Genomic DNA, 23,441 nt, shown 5'->3' on the forward strand with positions numbered 1-23,441 from the left:
TACTATTTAAAAAAATACATTGACAGAAAACTTTCTGAATGTCACTAGACAATGAATTAAGCAAACCTTTATTGAAGCTTAAATTGTGGGTACAGAAGTACATTTCAAGTGATTTAAGTCCAACACCATGAAGAGAGAAATTATGGCACCAAAATTTTCCCTCCTCTACCATACATACTAGGATTAATTTAGATTACTAGTCAATCTATTTTTCATTTTTCTAGGCTTTGTTCCATACAAAATTTGTGCAGGTCTTCAACATGAAATAGAAATCTTTTAAATCTATCAGGGGGAGGAAAATCAGACCTCGAGCCAATAAATGTCATCAAATCTACTGGGACACTGTTCAAGAACAAAATCCACTTTGAGCATTGGTCCTCATAATAGCACCAAAACATTAGGTACTGTGCGTAATTACAGAAAATCAGAATGATCCATTGATTGAAAGCTTCTTCAATGAAGCTTTGAATCAACAATGTGCTTAAAATAAAAGTCAAGTGTTCCAACCACTTGATTTCAAACCAAGCAGACTTTATGTTCAGAAACACTAAAAAAAAAGCGTTTCCTTCATAAATACGGAAGGAACAAAAGCATCACTGCATCAATCCAGAATCAAAAATTGTTTGAGGACAAGGAGAAATACAAAATTGAGTCAACTTTGCTCTTTTATCAACTGCTTAAATGTCCATGTTAGCAAATACAGCTAAAAGATGCCAACGCTTTTATGCCTGTATTTTTAGGTCATTTCCCATCAATGATTTAGGAATTTTGTGTGTAACGTTTCGTGGATAGCATTCTGCTGCACTGAGTATGTCTGAATAACCTTAACAGTTCTCATTCATCACCTGATCCTATTCCATGGTGAAAGGACAAACAAGCAAGAGGAACCAAGTCGGAACACTTTTACACGTATCATAAAGTCACAGATCTTTTAAGTCACAAGATGGAAAAGACATTCAATCTGCTTTGAACCAAAGTTCATGGCATATCAACAGAAATTAGTGAAAATGGCTACAAAAGTAAGTTAAGGTGAATCATCTGACCTGACTTGATTTGTTGAAACCAATACCTTTATCTTCAATCTCCTCGTTAATAAATTGTGATAAAAATTCTTTTGTACTACTTAGCAAGTTAATAAAGACATGGTACTTATGAGAAGCTCATTTCATTTAATGGGGGACACCAAATGGCACAGTTTCCATACAGTTCTGCCAATATTCCCTAGTACCAATCTACGCCTTCTTTGCTAATCAACAATAGTTTATTCCAAAAGAGCTCATGGCAATGAAAAATGTCAAACTCCATTGACCTTAAAAGAAAATTAAGCCTAGGGTCTACCCCCCCGCCTTCCCCCTCTGGGGTATAGATTAGTATAAAACCCACAGTGTAACAGTGTATTGCTTTATTGAGGGGGTGTGGTTGGGAGGGGAGACACCATGGTAACGGAAGGAATCAAAGTGATACAAGCACAGGAAGCGGTGTTAAAGTATAAATACACAGAATGGACAGTTTCCTTAGAGGACTTGACTCGTGGAAGAAAAACTTTAATTGCTGTTGCAAAAACATCTGTATGAAGTAGAAATCGGTTTCAATAACATTAGTAGAGAATATATTCTAGAAAGTGGAGGTAACTGGATGTAAAATCCTGGCAGCAATTAATAGAACAGTCCCAGATGGCTAGGCTGAGGCCAACACCTAATGAGGACGAAAGCCTTGTCTGTGGGGAATTTTGGATGACACCTGGAGAAATATTACACTGTGCGTAAACCTAATTGAATTGTTTTCACAAGTGTTGTAAAGTTTCATATAGTAAAAGGTTTTTTCTACATGCACTTCAATTTCACAGCAAGAGTGGCATAGGATACCTAAACACAGAAGAGAGCATTCATGCAAGATATCTAATTCCTTGATATAATAATGCATACAATTCAAAATGATTACACTATCATTACATCTAGGGCTTTCTGCAACTACAAGGTGGTGGTTATGGAAAGCATGGCCCTTGGTATCAATATCTAAAAAGCAGCCACCACCTTCTATGTGTGTTCTCTTTTTGCGTTTTTTCTTCATGTTTCTTAATCAACTCTGCTGCTGTTGCTGCTTCTTAGCAAAACTGGTAAAAACAAAATTGTAATCATTGAACAAAGCACTCTGGCAATCAAGACGTTTAAAACCTTCAATCTTCTGGGGCGAGGAAAGCACTGTGCGACATTTAGAACTCTGGGGAAAAAAATGAAATTAACCATTAGCATTTCCAATCTGCAGTAATATTTTTCAAACAAAGCAGCCATGCAGTAAGTACTTAAGACTGCTATTTCAGTCAGACTGTGGCACTGGGGGCTTCCCTGGTGGCTCAGAGTGATAAAGAATCTGCCTGCCAGCACAGGAGACACAGGTTTGATCCCTGATCCAGGAAGACCCCACATGCTACCGAGCCAAGTAAGCCCATGTGCCACAGCTGGGCCCTTGTGCCCTAGAGCTGGTGATCCACAAAAAGAGAAGCCACCATTAATGGGAAGCCCACGCCTGCAACGAAGAGTAGCCCCTGCTCCCTACAACTAGAGAAAAGCCTGTGTAGCGACGAAAATCCGGCACAACCAGAAATAAATAAAATTAAAAACCAAAACAACAACAAAACCAACCCCATGGAACTGAAATATTTTAGCTGACTTCCTAGGGGCTGGATGCAGGGGGACACTTTATGTCTTCTGGCACCACCATCCCCAAGGTCTGTCAACAGGGAAAACAGATAGGATAAGAGGAGCCCATGAACTGGGCTAGATATAAAACAAGAACCAGAAGTCTGATGACAGGCATAAGGCTTCTCATCTACCAAACACCTCAATTAGTAGTATCTCTGGCTGATGATATGGCATCTCAGAATACATTTTATGACATGCCTCACTATCCTTATTTTCTGTCAGATTTTATTGCCGATGAAAAAAATGTATTACCTGATTTACAAACAGGGTGGTCACAAATTTTCCTGGCTTGAAGACTTCCACAACTTTCCTGATCAGGTCATCATAGGAGGTCTGACTTAAGTTTGTTTCAAAGCTAACATAAGAAAATTCTGGTTCTGGAGTGATGTGAATAGTCCAGTAAGTTCCCTTAAGAGAAATAGCTTTGCGTTAATAATGGAAAGGGCACACTTAAAGGTTTAAATTATTAAGCAAGATATTCTTACTTACATCCGATTTCATCCCATTCATTGAATACCCACAAGGATTGAACATTGTGGCATCAATGACAGAACCTGGTATCAGGTCACGAATTCCACTCTCCTGGGAAAGAAAGCCAGAGACTGATTTAAAAGCAAATCTGGAAAAGAAACAGAGAATGAGCCAAAATATTTAGCTGCCAAGCAGGGTACAGAACCATTATTGAAAATGCTTACACGAGTGACATCCTTTGCAGTAACACCATCTTTCATGTAGAACTGGTCCATAACTGCTGGGTCAAGCTCACTCATCAGAATTTCCAGGGTTTGATCTGGCTGATTGATTACCCTACTCTCTGGGAAATCCAAAGTATACAAGTACCTATATAAAAGTACAAAATAGTTTCTAAAAATGACAACTGCAAGTTTAAAAAGAAATCTTATATAAAACAAAACCTCCATCAGATTGGGTTCAACATACCAACAGTCAGAATTCATGCGTCCCATACAATATGCTGCTCCATCTGTTGAGGCAGGAGAACATAAAATAAATTTAACAGATCCATCTGACAGCAAGTAGGCAGGCTCCCCCTCCCCCTTTAAGAAAACACTTTATTGGCCGTCATTTAGAGATGCTCTTCAGCTAATAAGCCAGTCTGAATGGTGCTGAGAAAACTACGGTTTACTTAAGACTCCATCAGGAGATGGAGTTTGGTCGCCTATTTACCTACTCTCTCCAGGAAATGAAGTTATGCAGTTCGTCCTCCTTTCATGGTGTTTCAAAGCCTCATTCAACAGAGTAAGTTAACAGCTGATTGAAATTTAAAATAAATTATATGCGGCACCCTGATATAGCCTAGTATAGAAGATGAGATAAGAACAGGTAGGATGGAAATCTTTGAAAGATTTTCTTTTTTAAAATCACCATTGTGAATGACTCTGCGCCAAGTTACTAAAATCATCTTAGGTTTTTAGCTTCTTCTAGGATATAAGGGTGTAAGATTAGGTAACCTTTGCTTCCCTGTCCTTGAAGTGCAAAAAGGAAGGTCTATAAATAAAAGCTTATATAAATGGACAGAAGTAAATCTTGCCAATTTAGTTGAAGTGACACTACTAACTCACTTCAGTTGCCCATTCTTAAGCCAGCTCAACTACTGTACAGCATGGTAGACAGTTTCTTAACCTGGACCAGTATCTTAGCATGGGTTTATGAAGTCATGGGGCATTTTTCTGGATGAAGGGATCACAGCCTTCATACCCACTGAAACAGAAATGACAGAAACTGGCTAGAAGATGAGTTCTCCATCTGGCAGGTGATCAGTTACTTGATTTTTTTCTCCCATCATTTCAACAGTTACACAACAATACTCAAAAATTTGTAGTCAGCTAAATTGATACATTTAACTTGCCTATATAAAGTGCTATGTTTGATACACAGGCATACACACACAACACACATATCTAACATCCAGAAGCAGGACTCAATTCTACTTAAACTTACTTGGGAAAATTGCATTAAGGAACTCTATTTCTTCCTGGAAATTCCGGTGTGGGTACCCTTGGTGAGAAGGCTTCATGAAATTCTTACGAGAATAAAAGAAGCTCTAAAAAGACAGACAGGTAACTTCACACACAGAATTCTATCATCTTTCCTAAACCAATATACTATTTTCTACATATACATATCAAAGCCAAAACTATCTCCACAAATATTCTTTCCCAATGACACTTAACATAGACTGTCGTTCTTCATGTGTGCGAATGTTCAGTCATTCAGTCGTGCCCAACTCTTTGCGGCCCCGTGGACTATAGCGCACTTTGCTAGCCGACAAAGAAAAATGAAGGCCGCCGTGTCAAAGAGCAAGGTTTCATACCAATACCCATGAGTCAGTGTTATATAGAGACACAGAGCCCTAACCACTGGACCACCAGGGGATTCCCTAAAGCAGGAGTGTCTGAGCTTTAAAACAGGCATGTAATAAAGATTTTGTGGGAGAATATGTATTGTATGTATTTAGTTTCAAAAGAGTGATCCAAAAATTAACATATTGCTCAATTTAGATCATCTTATAGGGATCAACAAAAACAGTTTTAGGTCCCAATGACAGCTGTCCTTTGCTCTAGGACAAATTGAATAAATTATTTACTAATACTTACAAATTAAGTTAAATATTAAAATTCAACATCTTATCACAACAATTAAAACCCAAGTATAAAGTCTGATAGCATTCAAGAATTAACTGACTATTGCTCTTTAATACAATCAGTTCTTTATTATGAAGTCTAGATGATTTTTCTTGCTTTCCCATCTTTTCTTATTTTCTCCACCATTCACAGTAATAATGTTAAAGAATTAACTACTGAAAGTATCTGGTTTTCTTTTCTTTCATTGAGTTTTATCTCAATTCCTTCTCTGGTTCCTCCACATTTTCCGCTGTCCATGAGTAACAGGCACTCTTTCTCTCCATGGTGTGAGTGTCCTTAGTCATTACAATTGAACAAGTATACAAACTTATTTACCAGGCACATCACCGAACTCTAACGTTTATACCCGACCAAAAGGATAAATGTTTTTTTGACTACTTACTTGAATTGAGTCAAACCCACTGTAATCCCTAGCAAGTTTCAACAGGGGAACCAGTGCTTTCAGCAAGAGGGTGGTACCACATGTCTTCAAAATGAAACGTCTCTTGGAGACAAACATGCTACTCTCACTGCAGTTTAAAAGAAAGTCACAATATTATAACAATGCTTATGTACTACTGAGATGCTTAACCTATTATTATTGGACTATCATTTAAAGTGTAAATTTTTGGCTCATAATTTTAAACATTAAGTTCTCAAGGAAGCAAATAATTCTTCCTCTTCTATTACATGAAAGATCCCACGGAAACATAAACTAGGTATAAAGCATATTAGCTCATTACACAAACCCTCTTTTACAGGTCAATTTTCCTCCACACCTAACCTAACCCAGGACACTTATTAAATTCATTCTTTACATCGTCTTGAACTGCCTGCTCTCACGTGTATGGCTGTAACCATCTCATTACTTTTCACTGGATAACAAGTTCCATGAGGAAAGGAATGTTTGCTTTTACTATTATATCCCTAGGGCCTGGCACCTAATAGGCATTTGATAAACAACTGTATATGTCAAATATAGACTTAGTAAAAGCAGGCACCATGTTCAATACAATAACCTCAAAGCCCAACATTCTATCTCTGTACCTAAAAAAAGAACTGCATGGCTTTCCTCTCTTAAATAACAGCAATCCTATTTCTATGGTAAAGCTAATTTTCACTCTGCTTCAAGCTTTGATAGAGAAGCACAAACTAAAAATAAAAGAAGTGAGGGCAAGGGAACAATGCCATTCAATCCTCTTTTGCAGAAACTTCCTGCTAACCTCCAGGGTAATAAAGATGGCAGCCACCTTGAAGAGCTATTAGGTAAGACTTCAAACACCTTATTGCCTAGGGACACCTGAAGTAAACATTTTATTTTACACCATATTTTTTTAAAAAAGGTAAAAACCATTATAGAGCCAGTATACAGAGGAACAATTAACTCTTCCATATGAAGTATGATTCACACTGAAATCGGTTAACCAATACTATTTCAGAGGGCTTACCTGAGTACATAAGCTTCCTGCTTGTCAGTTTTTGTCACACTTATGATTGAACATTGCACATCCTTCAAAAGTATGTCCCACTCGGATCTATTATTTAACCAAAAAGAGGATGATTAATTTATGACAGAACTTGCCTACTCTCGTAAAAATTACAAAAGTCTCACCATGATTTAAAATCATGCTTTGTATTTTTTGTCTCATTCTTGCTCCACCTTCTCTTATGAATGTTACGTTAATGAAGTGACTTCTGGAAGCAAGTGAAGCTGGACGCTTGTTGCCAAGAAGGTCCACCTTGTGATTAGAAGGTTGGAACCTCTTATCCAGCCCCTGACCTATGGATGGGGAGAGGGGCTGGAGATTAAGTTCAATCACTGTGCTGCATGCCTGCTAAGCCATCCAACTCTTTGCAACCCCATGGACTGTAGCCTCCAGGATCCTCTGTCCACTGAATTCTCCAGGCAAGAATACTGGAGTGGATTACTGTGCCCTCCTCCAGGGGATTTTCCTTCTTTTATGAATACCAACATTTAATTTTGTTTCAAAATAATCTATATTGACATATACACCAAGTAAGATGGATGCATTTTGCTACAGCATGTTAAGAAGCAAACCAAAATCCAGGAAGTTATACTACGTATTTGCAATTTATTATGAAAAAGACAAATGAGACCCAAATAAGACGTTTCTCCAAAGAAGACATACAGATGGCCAACAAGCACATGCCCAGCGTCACTCATTAAGAGGAATGCAAATCAAAACTACAGTGAAGCATCACATCTCACCCATCAGAAGGACCATCATTTGCTGGAGGGACGTGAAGAAAAAGGAACTAACTCTTCCTGCACCGTTGGTGGAAATATAAAGCAATACAGCCACTATGGAGAACAGTATGGAGGTTCTTTAAAAAACTAAAAATAGAACTACCATATGAACCATGAACTTCCAGATGTTCAAGCTGGATTTAGGAAATGCAGAGGAACAGAGATCAAATTGCCAACATCCGCTGGATCATGGAAAAAGCAGGAGAGTTCCAGAAAAACATCTACTCTGCTTTATTGACTACACCAAAGCCTTTGATTGCATGCATCACAACAAACTGTGGAAAACTCTGAAAGAGCTGGGAATACCAGACCACTTAACCTGCCTCCTGAGGAATCTGTATACAGGTCAAGAAGCAACAGTTGGAACTGGACATGGAACAACAGACTGGTTACAAATTGGGAAAGGAGTACGTCAAGGCTGCATTTTGTCACCCTGCTTATTTAACCTATATGCAGAGTACATCATGAAAGATGCCAGGCTGGATGAAGTACAAGCTGGAATCAAGATTGCCGGAGAAATATCAATAACCTCAGATATGCAGATGACATCACCCTTATGGCAGAAAGTGAAGAACTAAAGAGCCTCTTGAAGAAAATGAAAGAGGACAGTGAAAAAGTTGGCTTAAAACTCAACATTCAGAAAACTAAGATCATGGCATCTGGTCCCATCACTTCATGGCAAATCAATGGGGAAACAATGGGAACAGTGAAAGACTATTTTGAGGGGCTCCAATATCACTGCAGATGGTGACTGTGGTCACGAAATTAAAAGACACTTGCTCCTTGGAAGAAAAGTTATGACCAACCTAGACAGCATATTAAAAAGCAGAGACATGACTTTGCCAACAAAGGTCTATCTTTGGTTTTCCCAGTAGTCATGTATGGATGTGAGAGTTGGACTATAAAGAAAGCTGAGCTCCAAAGAATTGATACTTTTGAACTGTGGTGTTGGAGAAGACTGTTGTGAGTCCCTTGGACTGCAAGGACATCAAACCAGTCCATCCTAAAGGAAATCAGTCCTGAATATTCATTGGAAGGACTGATGCTGAAGCTCCAATACTTTGGACACCTGATGTGAAGAACTGACTCATTTGAAAAGACCCTGATGCTGGAAAGATTGAAGGCAGGAGAAGAAAGGGATGACAGAGGGTGAGATGGTTGGATGGCATCACCGACACAATGGACATGAGTTTGAGTATCTCTGGGAGTTGGTGATGGTCAGGGAGGTCTGGCGTGCTGCATTCCATACGGTAGCAAAGAGTTGCTACCGGCTGAGCAACTGAACTGCACTGATGAACCAGTAGTCTCACTCCTGGGCATATATATATACATATATATCTGGAGAAAAATATGGCTGAGCAACTGAACTGAACTGATGAACCAGTAGTCTCACTCCTGGGCATATATATATATACATATATATCTGGAGAAAAATATGGCTCCAAAGAATATATGCACCCCAGTGTTCACTGCAGCACTGTTTACAATAGCCAAGACATGGAAACAACCTAAATGTTCACTGACAGAGGAATGGAAAAAGATGTGGTACAGGTATGCAATGGAATTACTCAGCCATGAAAAAGAACGTAATAACGCCATTTGTATCAACATCCATGGACCTAGAATTGTCAAGTAAGTCAGCCAGAGAAGAAATATCTAATGACATGCCTCATATGTGCAATCTAAAAAGAAATGGTACAGATGAACTTATTTACAAAACAAACAGACTGGCAGATTTAGAGGAGGACTTTATGGTTACTAGGCGGTAAGAATAGGGAAAAGGGATAGTTAGGGGGTTTGGGATCAGCATGTACACACTACTGTATTTAAAACATATAACCAACAAGGTCCTGCTGTGCAGCACAGGGAACTCTGCTCAGTGTTATGTGGCAACCTGGATGGGAGAGAAATTCAATGGATACATGTATATGCATGGCTGACTTCCTCTGCTGTCTACCTGCAACTATTACAACATTATTAATCAACTATAGCTCAATATAAAACATAAAGTTTAAAGAAAGAAAAAAAAACTAAATTGCTACATGATCCTTTTACTGTTCTTTAAAATGTCACCTTAATAGTTCAGGATGAGTTATTAAAAATATTCATTTAACAGAATTATTCTGTTAAAGCACCAGACATATACATATATTCCATGAGAAGTGTTATCTTATTTTTATCTACATAAGTGAAGCTTACTCATTTCACTGCTAATATCTTACCTGTTTATAGAACCTACCCATAAACTTAAACATAGATTATTTTTTCAAATATTTTTTCTATAACATACTTTTCTGTCAATCTGACACAAAATGCTAAAATTTTTGACCAGGATTTGTTCATTTTCAGTGTCCATCTGAAATTTTTTCTCAACATTGTTCAAACTGGGCCATTCCTACTGATCTGTCTTCAAGTTCACTCACTCTTTGTCTTTTCTACTCTGTAAGCCCATCCAGTAAACTTTTTATTCCAGTAGTTATTTTTTAGTTCCATCTTCTGCTTCTCTGCTAAGATTTGTGTTATTACTTCTTATAGCGTGGTTATGATAACTGCTTTTAAATCCTGACCTGCACCACCTTGAGGTTGAAGTCTACTGGACTGTCTCCCTTTGAGGCAATTTCCTCATTGCTTGTGATTGCATCCTAGACATCACATGATATGATTTTAAATCTTCACACCCTATGGAGCATGCTGATTAAAAAAAAAAACTATGTTAGCAGACAGCTGAAATGGTTAAGTTCAGTCTTCTTGTTCTCATCCAACTTCTATGTGTTAGGTTACTGTCTCCATAATCTCCATGACAGCTCCTAGCGCAACAGTGGGGGCGGGGTGGGGGTGTGTGTGTGTGTAGATGGCCTGCTTCTCGGCCCTCTGGCTAGAAAGCCCAGGCTCTAGTTTCCTGGCTCTGCAGCAGTCTACTATAGGACTGCCTGAGCTACCGCGGGAAGGAACAGGGAAAAAAAAAAGCAAAGCAATACAAAAACAACAAAGGAAAATCCCCACTCTCTGTAACCCAAAGGGGCCCCCTCCCATTCCTTGTCCACATTCCAGAAAGAGACCTCTCTAAGAGCTCAGTTTGTGTGCAATTCCAGGTTTCTGGCAGCTTTTGAGACCACCCCAGGAGATACCAAGAGAAAAAAGAAACAAACTCATGGACATTTCAGTGATGTTTTGAGTTTTGGCTTCCTTCTCCAATTCACCTAACATTTACTTTCCAGAGTCTTCAGCTGCTGCATGCATTCTGTCCAGGGTTTCTAGATGCATTTAGTGAGAGTAGAGTGTGCTTACCACCTTGATGCAAACAGGAATCCTCCTGCACTCATTCTATCACTGTTAATAAATTGTGCAACCATACTCTTCCTCACCTAAAAGAAACCCTTAAGTAGTCAGTAGTTTTCAAAGTCATGGTATGAAAGGAACTGCTTTAAAACATTTTAAGCCAAACACAATTGAAACAATTTAGAGAACTGATGGCTCAAAAATACAGGGCAGGAAAAATGTGAGATTTAGAATTGAAGAAGTCAATACAATGCTATCCATGAGCATAAAGAGGAGAGAGAAAACAGTTGGGAATTTCAGCAAATTATTAAAGTCACATTTTGGTAGAAAAATAAGCCCCTTATTTTTTCCTTAAATAAAGCTTTTTTGGATCCTAGCCACACCCAGATCATGATAAATATCTCCAATACTATGCTCTTTACAAATGATAGTACATGGACTGAATGATCTTAGTCACTCTGCCAGAAAAGGAGCACATAAACGGCACGCCATCTTTTATTATCTTTAATCAGTCAGTTGATTTTTGGTTCTGCGGAATCCTGGTTGCTGCGCGTGGCTCCTCCTGCTGCAGAGCGTGGGCTCCAGGTGCCTGGCGTGCAGGCTCTGAACACAGGCTTCAGTAGTTGTGGCTCAGGCGCTTCTCTGCTCTGAGGCATGTGGATCAAACCCGTGTCCCCTCCACTGGCAGGCAGATTCTTATCCACTGTACCACCAGGTAAGTCTCATATTTTATATTAACAGTTTTTAGTCTGTGGTTTAATAAAAATAGAACAAATTGAAGTGTTTACATGGGGAAAAGATACAATTACGATAAGAGACTTCTATGTCATCTGACTGAATAAGACTAGGAATGGCTAACCGGCTACTTTTTTTTCCCTATGTGGACCATTTTTAAAGCCTTTATTACAATGTTGCTTCTCGTTTGTTTTGGTTTTTTGGCCCCAAGGTATATGGGATCTTAGCCCCCTGACCAGGGAATCAAACCAGCACCCCCTGCATTGGAAGGCCAAGTCCCAGCTACTGGACTACCAGGGACATCCCCTACCCTTTTGGGGGCCGGGGGCGGGGAGGTGGCAAGCAGGACAGATTGTGGATTGGGAAAAGACAGTCTCTTGGGCAACTGGTGTTGGGAAAACTGGATCTGCACACAGAAGAATGAAACGGAATCCTTACCTTACACTGCATAACTCAAAATGGATTTAAACACCTCAATTAAGACACAAAACTAAAACTCTTAGAAGAAAACATGGGGGAAAACTTTATGAGACTGGATTTGGCAAAGCTTTCTTGGATGTTACACAAAAAGCACAGGCAACAAAAGCAAAAATAGGCAAATAAAACTGCATCAAACCTAACATTTGTGTATCAGAGGAAAGCACTCAACAGAGTGAGAAGTCAAGGTACAGAACTGGAAAAGCACCTGCAAACCTTACATCTTATAAGAGGTTAGTATCCAGAATAAATAAGGAACTCCAACAAGAAAAACAAATAACCTAATTTAACAGTGAGCAAAAGGTCTTAAATAGACAATTCCCCTCCCCCCAAAAGATAAACAAAAGACCAATAAGCACATAAAAAGATGCTCAATGCCACTAATCATAAGACAATGCGAATCACAATCACGATACCATCTCGGGCTCACTAGGATGTCAGATACTGAAAAGGAAAAATGAAAGAACAAGTGTTGGCAAATGAAGAGAAATTTTAACACTTGTGCACTACTGGTGAATGGATGGATGAAGCACAAGCTGGAATCCAGAAATATCAAGAACCTCAATATGCAGATGACAGAAAGTGAAGAACAACTAAAGAGCCTCTTAATGAAAGTCAAAGAGGAGAGTGAAAAAGTTGGCTTAAAACTCAACATTCAGAAAACTAAGATCATGGCATCCGGTTCCATCACTTTGTGGCACATCAATGGGGAAACAATGGGAACAGTGAAAGACTATTTTGGCGGGCTCCAAAATCACTGCAGATGGTGACTGCAGCCATGAAATTAAAAGATGCTTGCTTCCTGGAAGAAAAGTTATGACCAACCTAGACAACATATTAAAAAGAAGAGACATGACTTTGCCAACAAAGGTCTGTCTAGTCAAAGAATATGGTTTTTCCAGTAGTCATGTATGGATGTGAGAGTTGGACTATAATTGATGCTTTTGAACTGTGGTGTTGGAGAAGACTGTTGTGAGTCCCTTGGACTGCAAGGACATCAAACCAGTCCATCCTAAAGGAAATCAGTCCTGAATATTCATTGGAAGGACTGATGCTGAAGCTCCAATACTTTGGCCACCTGATGTGAAGAACTGACTCATTTGAAAAGACCCTGATGCTGGGAAAGATTGAAGGCAGGAGGAGAAGGGGATAACAGAGGATGAGATGGTTGAATGGCATCACCAACTCAATGGACATGAGTATGAGCAAACTCCGGGAGTTGGCGATGAACAGGGGGACCTGGCATACTGCAGTCCATGGGGTCGCAAAGAGTCAGACACAACTGAGTGACTGAACGGAACTACTGGTGAAAATGTAAAATGGTACAGCCGTTATGGGAAAATTATGAACATTCCTCAAAAAAATGTAAAAACAGAACTACCACATGATCCAACAATTCTACTTCTGGGTGGGTGTGTGTGTGTGTGTGGGGGTGTGTGTGTGGGTGTGTGTGTGTGTGTGTGTGTAAAATTCAAGACAGGATCTGGAAGAGACATTTGCACATCCATGTTCATTGTTACAACTGTCAAGAGTAGGAAGCAACCCAAATGTCCATCAATGGATTAATGTATAAAGACAATGTGGTGTATGCAAAAAATGGCTTATGTGGCCTTAAAGGAAAGTTTATCACATGCTTCAATGTGAATGAACCTAAGAATTTCATGCTAAGTGAATCACACCAGTCAGAAAAGGATGAATACCACCACAAAAGGATGTAGGTTTCCACTTATATATGGCACTCATCTCATACATTCATATGAAGTATCCAAAGTAGCCAAATCATAAGGAAAGGTGACTGGTAAAGGCTAGAGGAAGAGAGGAGGGGAAATTAACCTTTAATGGGTAGTTTCAGTTTTGCAAAATGAAAAGTTCTACAGATCTCTTGCACAACACTGTGAATATATTTAATACTGAATGTTCACTTAAAATGGTTAAACTTAATGTTAGACTTTTACTTTTTAATAATTATTTATTTTTGGCTCTGCTGGGTCTTCACTGCTGTGTACAGGCTTTCTTTAGTTGTGGTAAGCAGGGGGCTTCTCACTGTGGTGACGTGTCTTGTTGCGGGGCACAGGCTCTACGGTGAGTGGGCTTCAGTAGTTGCGGTACATGGGCTCAGCTGCCCTGTGGCATGCGGGATCTTCCCAGGCCAGGGATTGAACCGGTGTCCTTTGCATTGCAAGGCGAATTCTTAAACACTGGACCAACAGGGAAGCCAATGTTAGACTTTTAAGAGAAGTAAATTATAGAGGGAACAGAATGCTGCTGGCAGATGCAAAAAACCCTTTAGAACAGTTTCGCTTTTATCCCTTGGATTCTACCCTCAGATATAGTGGGTCAGAAACTGTGCAGATGGTGCCTGGAAACCTGCATTTATTTAAAAGGCCTCCATGTGATTAGGTTCCTCTAACAGATTTCCTCCTTTAAGCAAAAATCCCTGCTTTCAGGGTTATCAAGTAATTTACCCCGAAAGTTACCCAACTGAACTATTTGAACTTTCCTGAAGTGTGACCTTAGTCAACAGCCTGACTCATCTGTTTCAGACACTCTACTTACCACCTTGCATTCAGACCTCAACACCACAGCCAAGGTGGTAGCAGTCTAAGAGCAGTCTGAGTCAAACCCATCCTAAAACATGAGATTACTCTTCAGCGAAGTCTAGGCTGACCAGAATTTAATTCAGATATCCAGAGAAATAAGCTTTCACCTTCTGTTCAAAGCAATCAACCCAGAATGCACTGTTAATTATAATCAGAGTAACTTAAGTTCTCCACCTCAAACTTTCACCGAAAAATTAAATTAGCATCATTACTGCTACATTGATTTATTACTTTCAATGTGTACCTCTCAAAAACAGGTGGTTTAAAGATAGCAGTTCAAGTTTTTTGAAACTGCTGTGAGGAATGTACTGAGAGGCTTAATTCAATAGGAAGCCCCTCTACTCCAAAATATTTACCCTAAAAGGTTTTTTGGCAAGGGGTTGTAAATTCCTCCAGTGTAAATTACTGATACTGCAATATGGTGCAATGATGTAGTCAAGTAAGGCATGAGTTCTGGGAAAATTAATGCTGAGGTGTAATTTACTATTTTTGCAACTGCTGCCAGTCCTTTGCTAAAGATTTTATCATATAAAATGAGTGAAGGAAAGAAAGAATAGCAGAAAATGCCAGTAGTCCTAAATGTCTTCTCCAATATTAACATTACAGATTCTAGTTTTCATATTTCGACATAGCTAAAACACCTCTGCTGTTGCTGCTAAGTTGCTTCAGTCGTGTCCGACTCTGTGCGACCCCGTAGACAGTAGCCCACCAGGCTCCGCAGTCCCTGGGATTCTCCAGGCAAGAATACTGGAGTGGGTTGCCATTTCCTTCTCCAATGCATGAAAGTGAAAAGTCAAAGTGAAGTCGATCTAGCCTTCCGCAATTAATAAACATTTACTCTTTACTTCCATTCATTACAATTTCCCATGTGAACCCATTTCCTTACTAACAGTCCAGGTCTGTGATGAATTCTAAAGCAAGAAGGAAAGTCAATTTGAGAGCCCTGAAAGATCAAACTATTGTTCCTCACCAATATTTCTTATTTTCTAACAGACTTCCTCCCCATAGCTGCCATTTCTTTTAAAAAGGTTTTTGTCTGGTCCAGCATTTTAGTCCAGCAACTCTTAAATTACAGAAACAGACATAAAGGTCTATTTCTATTCAACATCATTTGAAATCCAAAAATTCTAGTAGAGAAACTCGCACGTTAAACCTAATATACTACTCCCTCTTTTTATATATCAACCTTACTTACTTCGTGAAGCAGTCAATTTTAGAAAACATCACCTGTCTTATTCATCTGGATATCTGGACTATTGCTTTTCTGCAACATATTGTTAATTAGTATTATTTAATCCAAGCCATGCTAGAAAAGATAAACAAAAGATTCTCAGTATTATGTACTTCACTCAGATTACACTGAAGGGAAATTCTACTAAATGGCCTACAGGACAGTGGGAAATGTTAACAAAAAGTGGGTTCCAGCTTGGAGTAAAAGCTTGGAAAGATGGACCAATTTTGCTTCAAGTGCGTTCTATTCCTTCATACCATATTAAAAAAATCAATCCAGATGGGCTGCAGATCTAACTATGAAAAGTAAAACAAAGTTTACAGGGAAAAAAGAACATCTTCATTACCTCCGGATGAGCAAAGATCATTTTAAACAAGGACAGAAAAACCACGAACCATTAGTGAAAACACTGATAAATGGGACATTAAAATTATGAACTATTTTCTAAACTGTCATTAATAAGACAAAAAAGGAAACCAGAGAATAGAAAATGTTTATAATGTACATACTGGAGAGATAATTCATCTATAATATATTAAAGAACTCCTGCAAACTAAAAAATCATCCCTAAAGAAAAAGAAGTGGACTTGAACAAGCATTTCACCAAAGACAGCCAAATGGTGGATAAAGATATAAAAGGATGTTCAACTCCATTAGTCTGAAGGGAAATACACAGACCACTATACACCCACAAAACAGCTAAAATTAAAAAGACAACACAAGTGTTAAATGAAGATATTGAGCAACGGCAGCCTTATGCTGAATATATGCACCCTGTGCTGTGCTTAGTCTCAACCGTGTCTGACTCTCTGGACCCCGTGGACTGTAGCCCGCCAGGCTCTGTCCATGGGGATTCTCTAGGCAGGAATACTCGAGTGGGCTGCCATCCCTCCTCCAGGGGATCTTCCCAACCCAGGGGTCAAACTCAGGTCTCCGCATTGCAGGCAGATTATTTTCCGTCTGAGCCACCAGGGAAGTCCAAGAATACTGGGACCGGCAGCATATCCCTCCTCCAGGGGAACTTCCCAACCCAGGAGCTTTACCAACCAGAGAAGCACTGTACGCACCCTCTGACTTAGCAGTTCCATTCCTAGGTGTGTGTGTACCTAACAGGAGAGCATACATGTTGTTTACAAAAAGACATTTACGCTAGTGTTCATAGCAATGTATTTGTGTTAGCAAACTGGAAAATATTGATGTAAATAGTAGATTTGATAAATTATGGTATATGAACACAAAAATACTATACAACATTGAGAACGAACTAAAAAAACCCCCAAACATAATGCTGACCAAAGGAGGCATATAATGCATAACAAATGATTCCATGTTATTAAAAAAACTAGGGAAAACCATGGTGTGTTATAACTCAGGATAGTGGTGTTCCCTTAGGTGGACAGCGAAATAGGTTATAATTGGAAGGAGGCACAGGGGGAGTGGTGGCTAGTTACATTACTTAGGTATGAAGGCTGGTTACATGATGCGATCAGTTTGTCAAAATCTGAGATGTACTTATGACTTTCGTAACTTTTATGACTGTGGCCTGCCAGGCTCCTCTGTCCATGGGGATTCTCTATGCTAGAACACTGGAGTGGGCTGTCATTCCCTCCTCCAAGGGATCTTCCCGTCCCAGAAATCGAACCCTGGTCTCCCGAATTCCAGGTGGATTACCATCTGAGCTTTGGCAGATTAGCATCACCCCTAGAAGTTCCGTCATGCCTCTCTGTAATCCACCATTCTCCCTTAACTCTCCTCCTTTGCCTATCATGTATGTATTTTCTGAGTACGTATTTTCTGGTTTTATAGACATGAAACCTTACAGTATAGGACTTCTCGTGGGGCTTGTTATTGTTTGTTCTCCAGCACAATTATTTGTTGCGTGTGTCAATAACAGTTCATCGCTCTTTTTTTTAACTAGGAAAATCCCATGGGCGGAGGAGCCTGGTAGGCTGCAGTCCATGGGGTCCCTAAGAGTTGGGTACACTGCGCGACTTCACTTTCACTTTTCACTTTCATGCATTGGAGAAGGCAACGGCAATCCACTCCAGTACTCTTGCCTGGAGAATCCCAGGGACGGAGGAGCCTGGTGGGCTGCCGTCTATGGGGGTCACACAGAGTCGGACACGACTGAGGCGACTTAACAGCAGCAGCAGCAGTATTCTATAGGATGAATACAGAGACTTTTTTTCAGTTCTGGAGCTATTGCAAAATAAAGCTCCTAAGAACGTATTCATGTAAAAGTCTTTGTACGGAGATATTTCCTGTTCACTTGGGCAAACACATGAGTGGACTAGACTGGCTAGATCATATGAGAGATGTATTAACTTAGGGCTTCCCAGGGGGCTCCAGTGGTAAAGAACCTGCCTGCCAATGCAGGTGACATAAGAGATGCGGGTTCAACTTCTGGGTTGGGAAGATCCCCTGGAGTAGGAAATGGCAATCCGCTCCAATATTCTTGTCTGGAGAATCCCATCGACAGAGGAGCTTGGCGGGCTATAGTCATACGGTCACAAAGAGTCGGACACAACTGAAGCAATTTAGCAGGCACAGTAACTTATTAAGAAACTGCCAAACCATTTTCCCAAGTGGATACACTGTTTTCCATTCCCATCTTCAGTTCATGAAAATCCTGATTCCTTCATAGCTCTAGTCAGAGTCTGGTATCAAAAGTATATAAACCCCAAAAGGAACTATGATATGTGTTCCCTCTCTATTAACTAATTAGAATGTAATACTAAGAAAGTAATGTATGAAAAAGGTTGGAATTATTTTTTCCTTGAGTGTTAGAACACTCCAGTATAACCATCTGGGCCTAGATTTTTCTTTATGGGTGATTAAGTCAACTCATGCAGTGGTTATAGGACTATTAGGATTTCTATTTCTTCTTGCATCGATATGGGAAGGTACTTTCCTAGGAATTTTCCTGTAATATCCTGGCTTTTAAATGTCTTTAGCATTGGTAGTGACACCCTCTTAGGACATCTTAACTCCTTCCATGCCCTTAGGTTTTATGTTTTATAAACAGCATAGTTAATTTATTTTATTTCAGTCTGTGAATGTCTTTTGACTGACTGTCTATTTGCATTTTAGTGTAATTACTGAGGTTGGAGATGTGAGGCAAGTAAAAAGAAGGATTTTCTGGCTTCCTAACATTTATATCGTTAAATAAAAACAAAGCTACTAAAGATTATTCCATGGAAGAATTAAGGTTTAACTTCATTAAGCAATCTAAAGCTCACCATCTCTTCTACTTGAATAAAAATACATCAAATTGCTAGGGCACCATGTAATTTTAAATTGCCTATTAGACTATAATCTGAAATACTGTCTCCTCCAGCCTGGTTTGCTTAAAAACAAGAAGAGAAAAAGATTCTGTCCTTAAGGTAAAGAATCGAAGATGAAGATTTTAATAATTACAGAGTGGTTACTATGTCTCAGACAGTTTTAAGTACTGTATATGTATTAACCCAGTTAACCCTCACAATTACCCCACGAAGAGGTACCATTATTTTCTCCACTTTGGAGAGGCAAAAATATCAAACAGCTAGGTATTAGATGATGTTTGAACTCAAATCTAGACATGCCATAGGCAATGCACTAACCATTTCATTATGCATTACTCTTCTAGATGACTGATAACGCTATGGGATTTAATGAATTCCAAGTATCTACAAAACTTATGACAATCACAGATTCAACAAAACCAACATTCTTCTTTGCCATCACTTTAAGATCCACGCTGAAGCAGGAAAACAATTTCAGTTGATGAAAGTACAAAAGTCCTTCTTAAACATTTAAAAGAAAGCAAGTTGCCTATTTATAAGCCTTTATCCTTCTCCTTCATTAGGAGAACTAATTCTTAACCAAAAAAGCCTAAGCTTAAATTCAGGCGTTTTTGCCCAAGAACTCGGGGAGGAAACACTCCCTTCCCCTTATCAAGAACGCGTGCTTACTAATAAAGCTTCAGCTCATTTAAAGAGCCGGAGCAGAAAATTTTGTTATTCATTTTATGACTTGTTCTTGCACATTAGTTCTTCCTGACAGTATTTCCTAGATAATCCTATTACAATCGCTTACCAAAGGCATCACCAACACGAGGGAGCTTTTCCATCTGTGAAATGGAGGAAATGCTATGCTTCCCCATATTTATAAGTAACTGCTTGCTAGAGTAGGGGCCATGTTATGACCTCTTAAGTGTCGCACAAAGCTTGAAAAATGAAACCGGTCACATTTTAGCTAACACGAGGTTTTCCTACGGGAGATTCCTTCAAGTGAGACCGCCTTAAAAGTCCCAGCAGCACGTGTCCGCCTAGATTCCCTTCTCCAGTTGCTTTTTGTCAGGAAAAGCGGCGAGTGCAGCCAACATTCCTGAAACGCCCATTGGCCCACACCCCGGGGCAGGCTCCGGGTCCGGCCCAGCAGCTCTTTGGTCGCTGCGTTTCAATGAAGCGGCCGCGCCGGCTCCTCCGCCTCAGGGCACACTAGCGGCACTTATGCATCCAGGAGCCTAGAATGACGAGAGACGTCTAGTGGTCCGAGAGCCCGGGAGGGGAAGCTGGGCCCGCCACCATCGGGGTCGCCCGCGTCCTCATCAACGCTGGGATCGAGACTACAAGCCCTCTCCTCTTCTGCGCGATCGCCCAGCTCTCTCGCATGACCGCCCGGGGTGGGAGCCCCAGATTCCTTTGCAGGATTAGGAATTAAAGGTATTATGTCCGAGCTCCGACCCGCCTCTAGCCCGTAAACGCAGGCTAGCCTCATTCCACTCTGGACTCTGCCGACTCGGTAACAGGTTACACAGCCCAAGGTCAAGAGACTCGGGCGCCAGCCTCGGTGGGCTCTCCGGCCGTCTTCCCGGGAAGCCCCGAAAGGGCTCTGGTGCAGAGCACATTAGGGCGGCGGTGCGGCCCAGCCACTGCGGCACAGCTGCTCCCGCCCAATCCCAGCCGCCCGGGCGCCACATGCTGCCAGCGCCGACCGCGGGCGGGAGGCCTGTTAGTCAGCCCCTCAGCCCTGGCCGGGCCGCCCCCCACCCCCCCGCCACACACCCCTTCCCGCCGCACGCGAGAGGACGAATCGCGCTCCCGATCCGCTCCGCTCCCTCCCTCCTCCACTCCCGAGGCGGACACGCCCGAATTAGCGCCTGACTAAGCCCGCCGAGCCACACCTGCCGGGAGGGAACCCGCGCGGCCCCCACCTCCGGACACCCCACCCGGGGTCCCCGACCACCAAATCCGGCCGACGGGGAGTAAAAGTCTGGAGATGAGGGCCGCTAAACCACCCGGAACGGCGCTGCCCGCCGCCCCGCACGCCGCGCCGGGGACGTTACCTGAGCACGCGGCTGCGCCGGCCTCCTCCCCTCCCCCCGGGCAGCGCCCGGCCCGGCAACGGTGGCGGGAGAAGCTGGATCGGGCCCCGCGTGGACCTTTGGCTGCTCACCCCCAGCGCCGGGGCCCTTTCCACGACTGCGAAAACGACCTTCCGCACGCGGACCTGCCCCCACCTGAAGACTATGGGAACCCAACCCACGGCCCCCAGCCTCAGGCTGGTGCCTCCCAGGCGGCGACAGTCCCCCAGACTCGACTGTGGGCAAGAGCCCCGAGCACCCACCTTGGGATGGTGCGAAGATCCCCAGATCCTTGGTTTGCGTCGGGTTGCTGCCTGGAGAACCAAACCTCCAGCAGTTTCTCGGTCCCTTCGAAAAAATGTGCAGCTTCCATCACCGTGAGACTAGCGAACAACCAACAACCACAGAAAATCAACTAAATTAAATCTCTTCTCCCGCCGCCGCCGCCGCCGCTGCGGATTGTTCCAGCTGTGTTACTAAAGTTCAGGTTCCTTTTTTTTTTTTTGCTATAATTTTATATTAACTTTTTTTAAAAAAAGGATTAATAAAATTTTCCCGGCTTTGTGTGTGTGGGTGAGCGAAAGTTGAACGTGAGTCTGTTGGAAATAGAGGCAGATACAGCTCAGTCTCTTGTAGTCCGCTGTTTCCCCGTTAGAGAGAGTAGAGCGAGCGCTAGCTAATGTCGCCGGCCATACTGTGGGAGCGAGGGCACTGCGTGAGCAGGGAATTTATATACCCCGGCTAAACCCAAAAGAACAGGAAGTGACGCAACGTCCCGCCCTTGCAGCTGATTGCTCCAGCATTCTGTCAATCACCGGCCGCCCAGTTGCGGCTGGCTGGCCGCCCGCCCGCTAGCAGCGCGGGGAGCAGCTAGCCGCGTTGCGGTTCAGGGTTCGGGGTGGCCGCTGGGCGGGAGACGGCGTTCTGTTGTCCGACTGGGGACTAAGAGCCTGGGGTCCAATGCGGAGTGGGTGGGAGAGCGGGGACGTAGTGAGGGAAGGCTGTGTAGCGCTGTGTAAAGCAACTGGTTATAGCGGGGAACAAGGGTGGGTCCTCTAGAGAGTTGGCGGGGTTCGGCGGGGGCTGTGGCCACTACTGGGATGGCGTGGTCGTTTTGATCCTGTGCATTTCGCCGATATTGCTGAGGTACTCGGCCATTCTCTTAAGTGTGCTTCCCCAAGGCGAACGAAGCCAGGCAGTAAAACTCAACATTAGTCCGTGACGCACATGTTGCCAAAGGGTCGGATTAGAAGGCGCTTTAATTCTGATCACGCTTTAGCTGCTGTGCGGATGAACGCAGTTCTCGGCCGATTTACACAATAGCCAGAAGCGTTGTCTCCCTATTCAAAAAGGGAAAAGCAACGTGGCGCCCAGCCTTGAAGGGCTCCGGCTCTTACCTACCTCCCACCATGTGGCTCGCCAAGCCTCGGAGTTGGCCGAGCTTAGTAGCTGCCGTGAAGCACTGGCAACAACGTGCTCAATTAGGTCAACTGGTGGGAATTTATTCTGCAAAACTGTTCCTAGAACCTGCTTTATTAAATAGAATCTGAAATTGGGGCGTCAATGGGTAGGGGAAAGAGAGGGGATTATATGAAATCATCTCTGTGAAACGCTTGAATATTGTGAAGCACTGTAGGATTTTTTTTTTTAGCACTATAGAATTTAAAGAATGGTCGTTCAACAAAAAATGGTAAAAATTAAATATCTGAAATTGCCTGGAAATTAAGGATTCAGAGTGATGATTAGTCGTGATTTAGCGTCATGAATCTAATTTCAGTGATCAAGTAAAATGAAAAAGTTATCAAGTAGTAGTCAAACAGTTTGACCCCAGGTGGCAAAATTGTGGTAACAAAGTTGTGACTTTTACTTAGAAATATGGGAGAAAAAAACCCAACCTGACATAAAAATCAGCACTGTCACGAGACAAAGGACTTATCTTTAGAGAAAGACTTGTTCAACTACAAGTGAAATAAGACAATGTTGTAAGCATGAAAAACTTAATGAAGGTGTAGTTTAAGTGTGTACTCTAAATTCCCTGCTGGGTAGTTAGTACTTGTCTTACAAGAACATGAATTTGTTCACATTTCTATGTCAAATCTGTTGAAAGAAACTTTGGTGCAGAAGGTAGATACCTACAGCTACTCTTGCCATGTTTTTAA

At 41.6% G+C, this 23,441-nt stretch overlaps 1 protein-coding gene across 1 annotated transcript; it reads right to left on the bottom strand.

Annotated features, from left to right (window-relative positions):
- On the bottom strand, nucleotides 40-21,969 carry AMD1 (adenosylmethionine decarboxylase 1). Its single transcript, XM_005684571.3, has 9 exons — nucleotides 21,546-21,969; nucleotides 6,793-6,879; nucleotides 5,748-5,874; nucleotides 4,662-4,764; nucleotides 3,642-3,684; nucleotides 3,398-3,542; nucleotides 3,192-3,284; nucleotides 2,955-3,110; nucleotides 40-2,220 (listed from the first exon to the last, which is right to left on the bottom strand). The coding sequence occupies exons 1-9, from the start codon at nucleotides 21,653-21,655 to the stop codon at nucleotides 2,080-2,082; spliced, it is 1,005 nt and encodes a 334-aa protein (XP_005684628.1). The 5' UTR covers nucleotides 21,656-21,969; the 3' UTR covers nucleotides 40-2,079.

Source organism: Capra hircus, chromosome 9 (assembly GCF_001704415.2).
Source record: "Capra hircus breed San Clemente chromosome 9, ASM170441v1, whole genome shotgun sequence".
NCBI lineage: Eukaryota > Metazoa > Chordata > Mammalia > Artiodactyla > Bovidae > Capra > Capra hircus.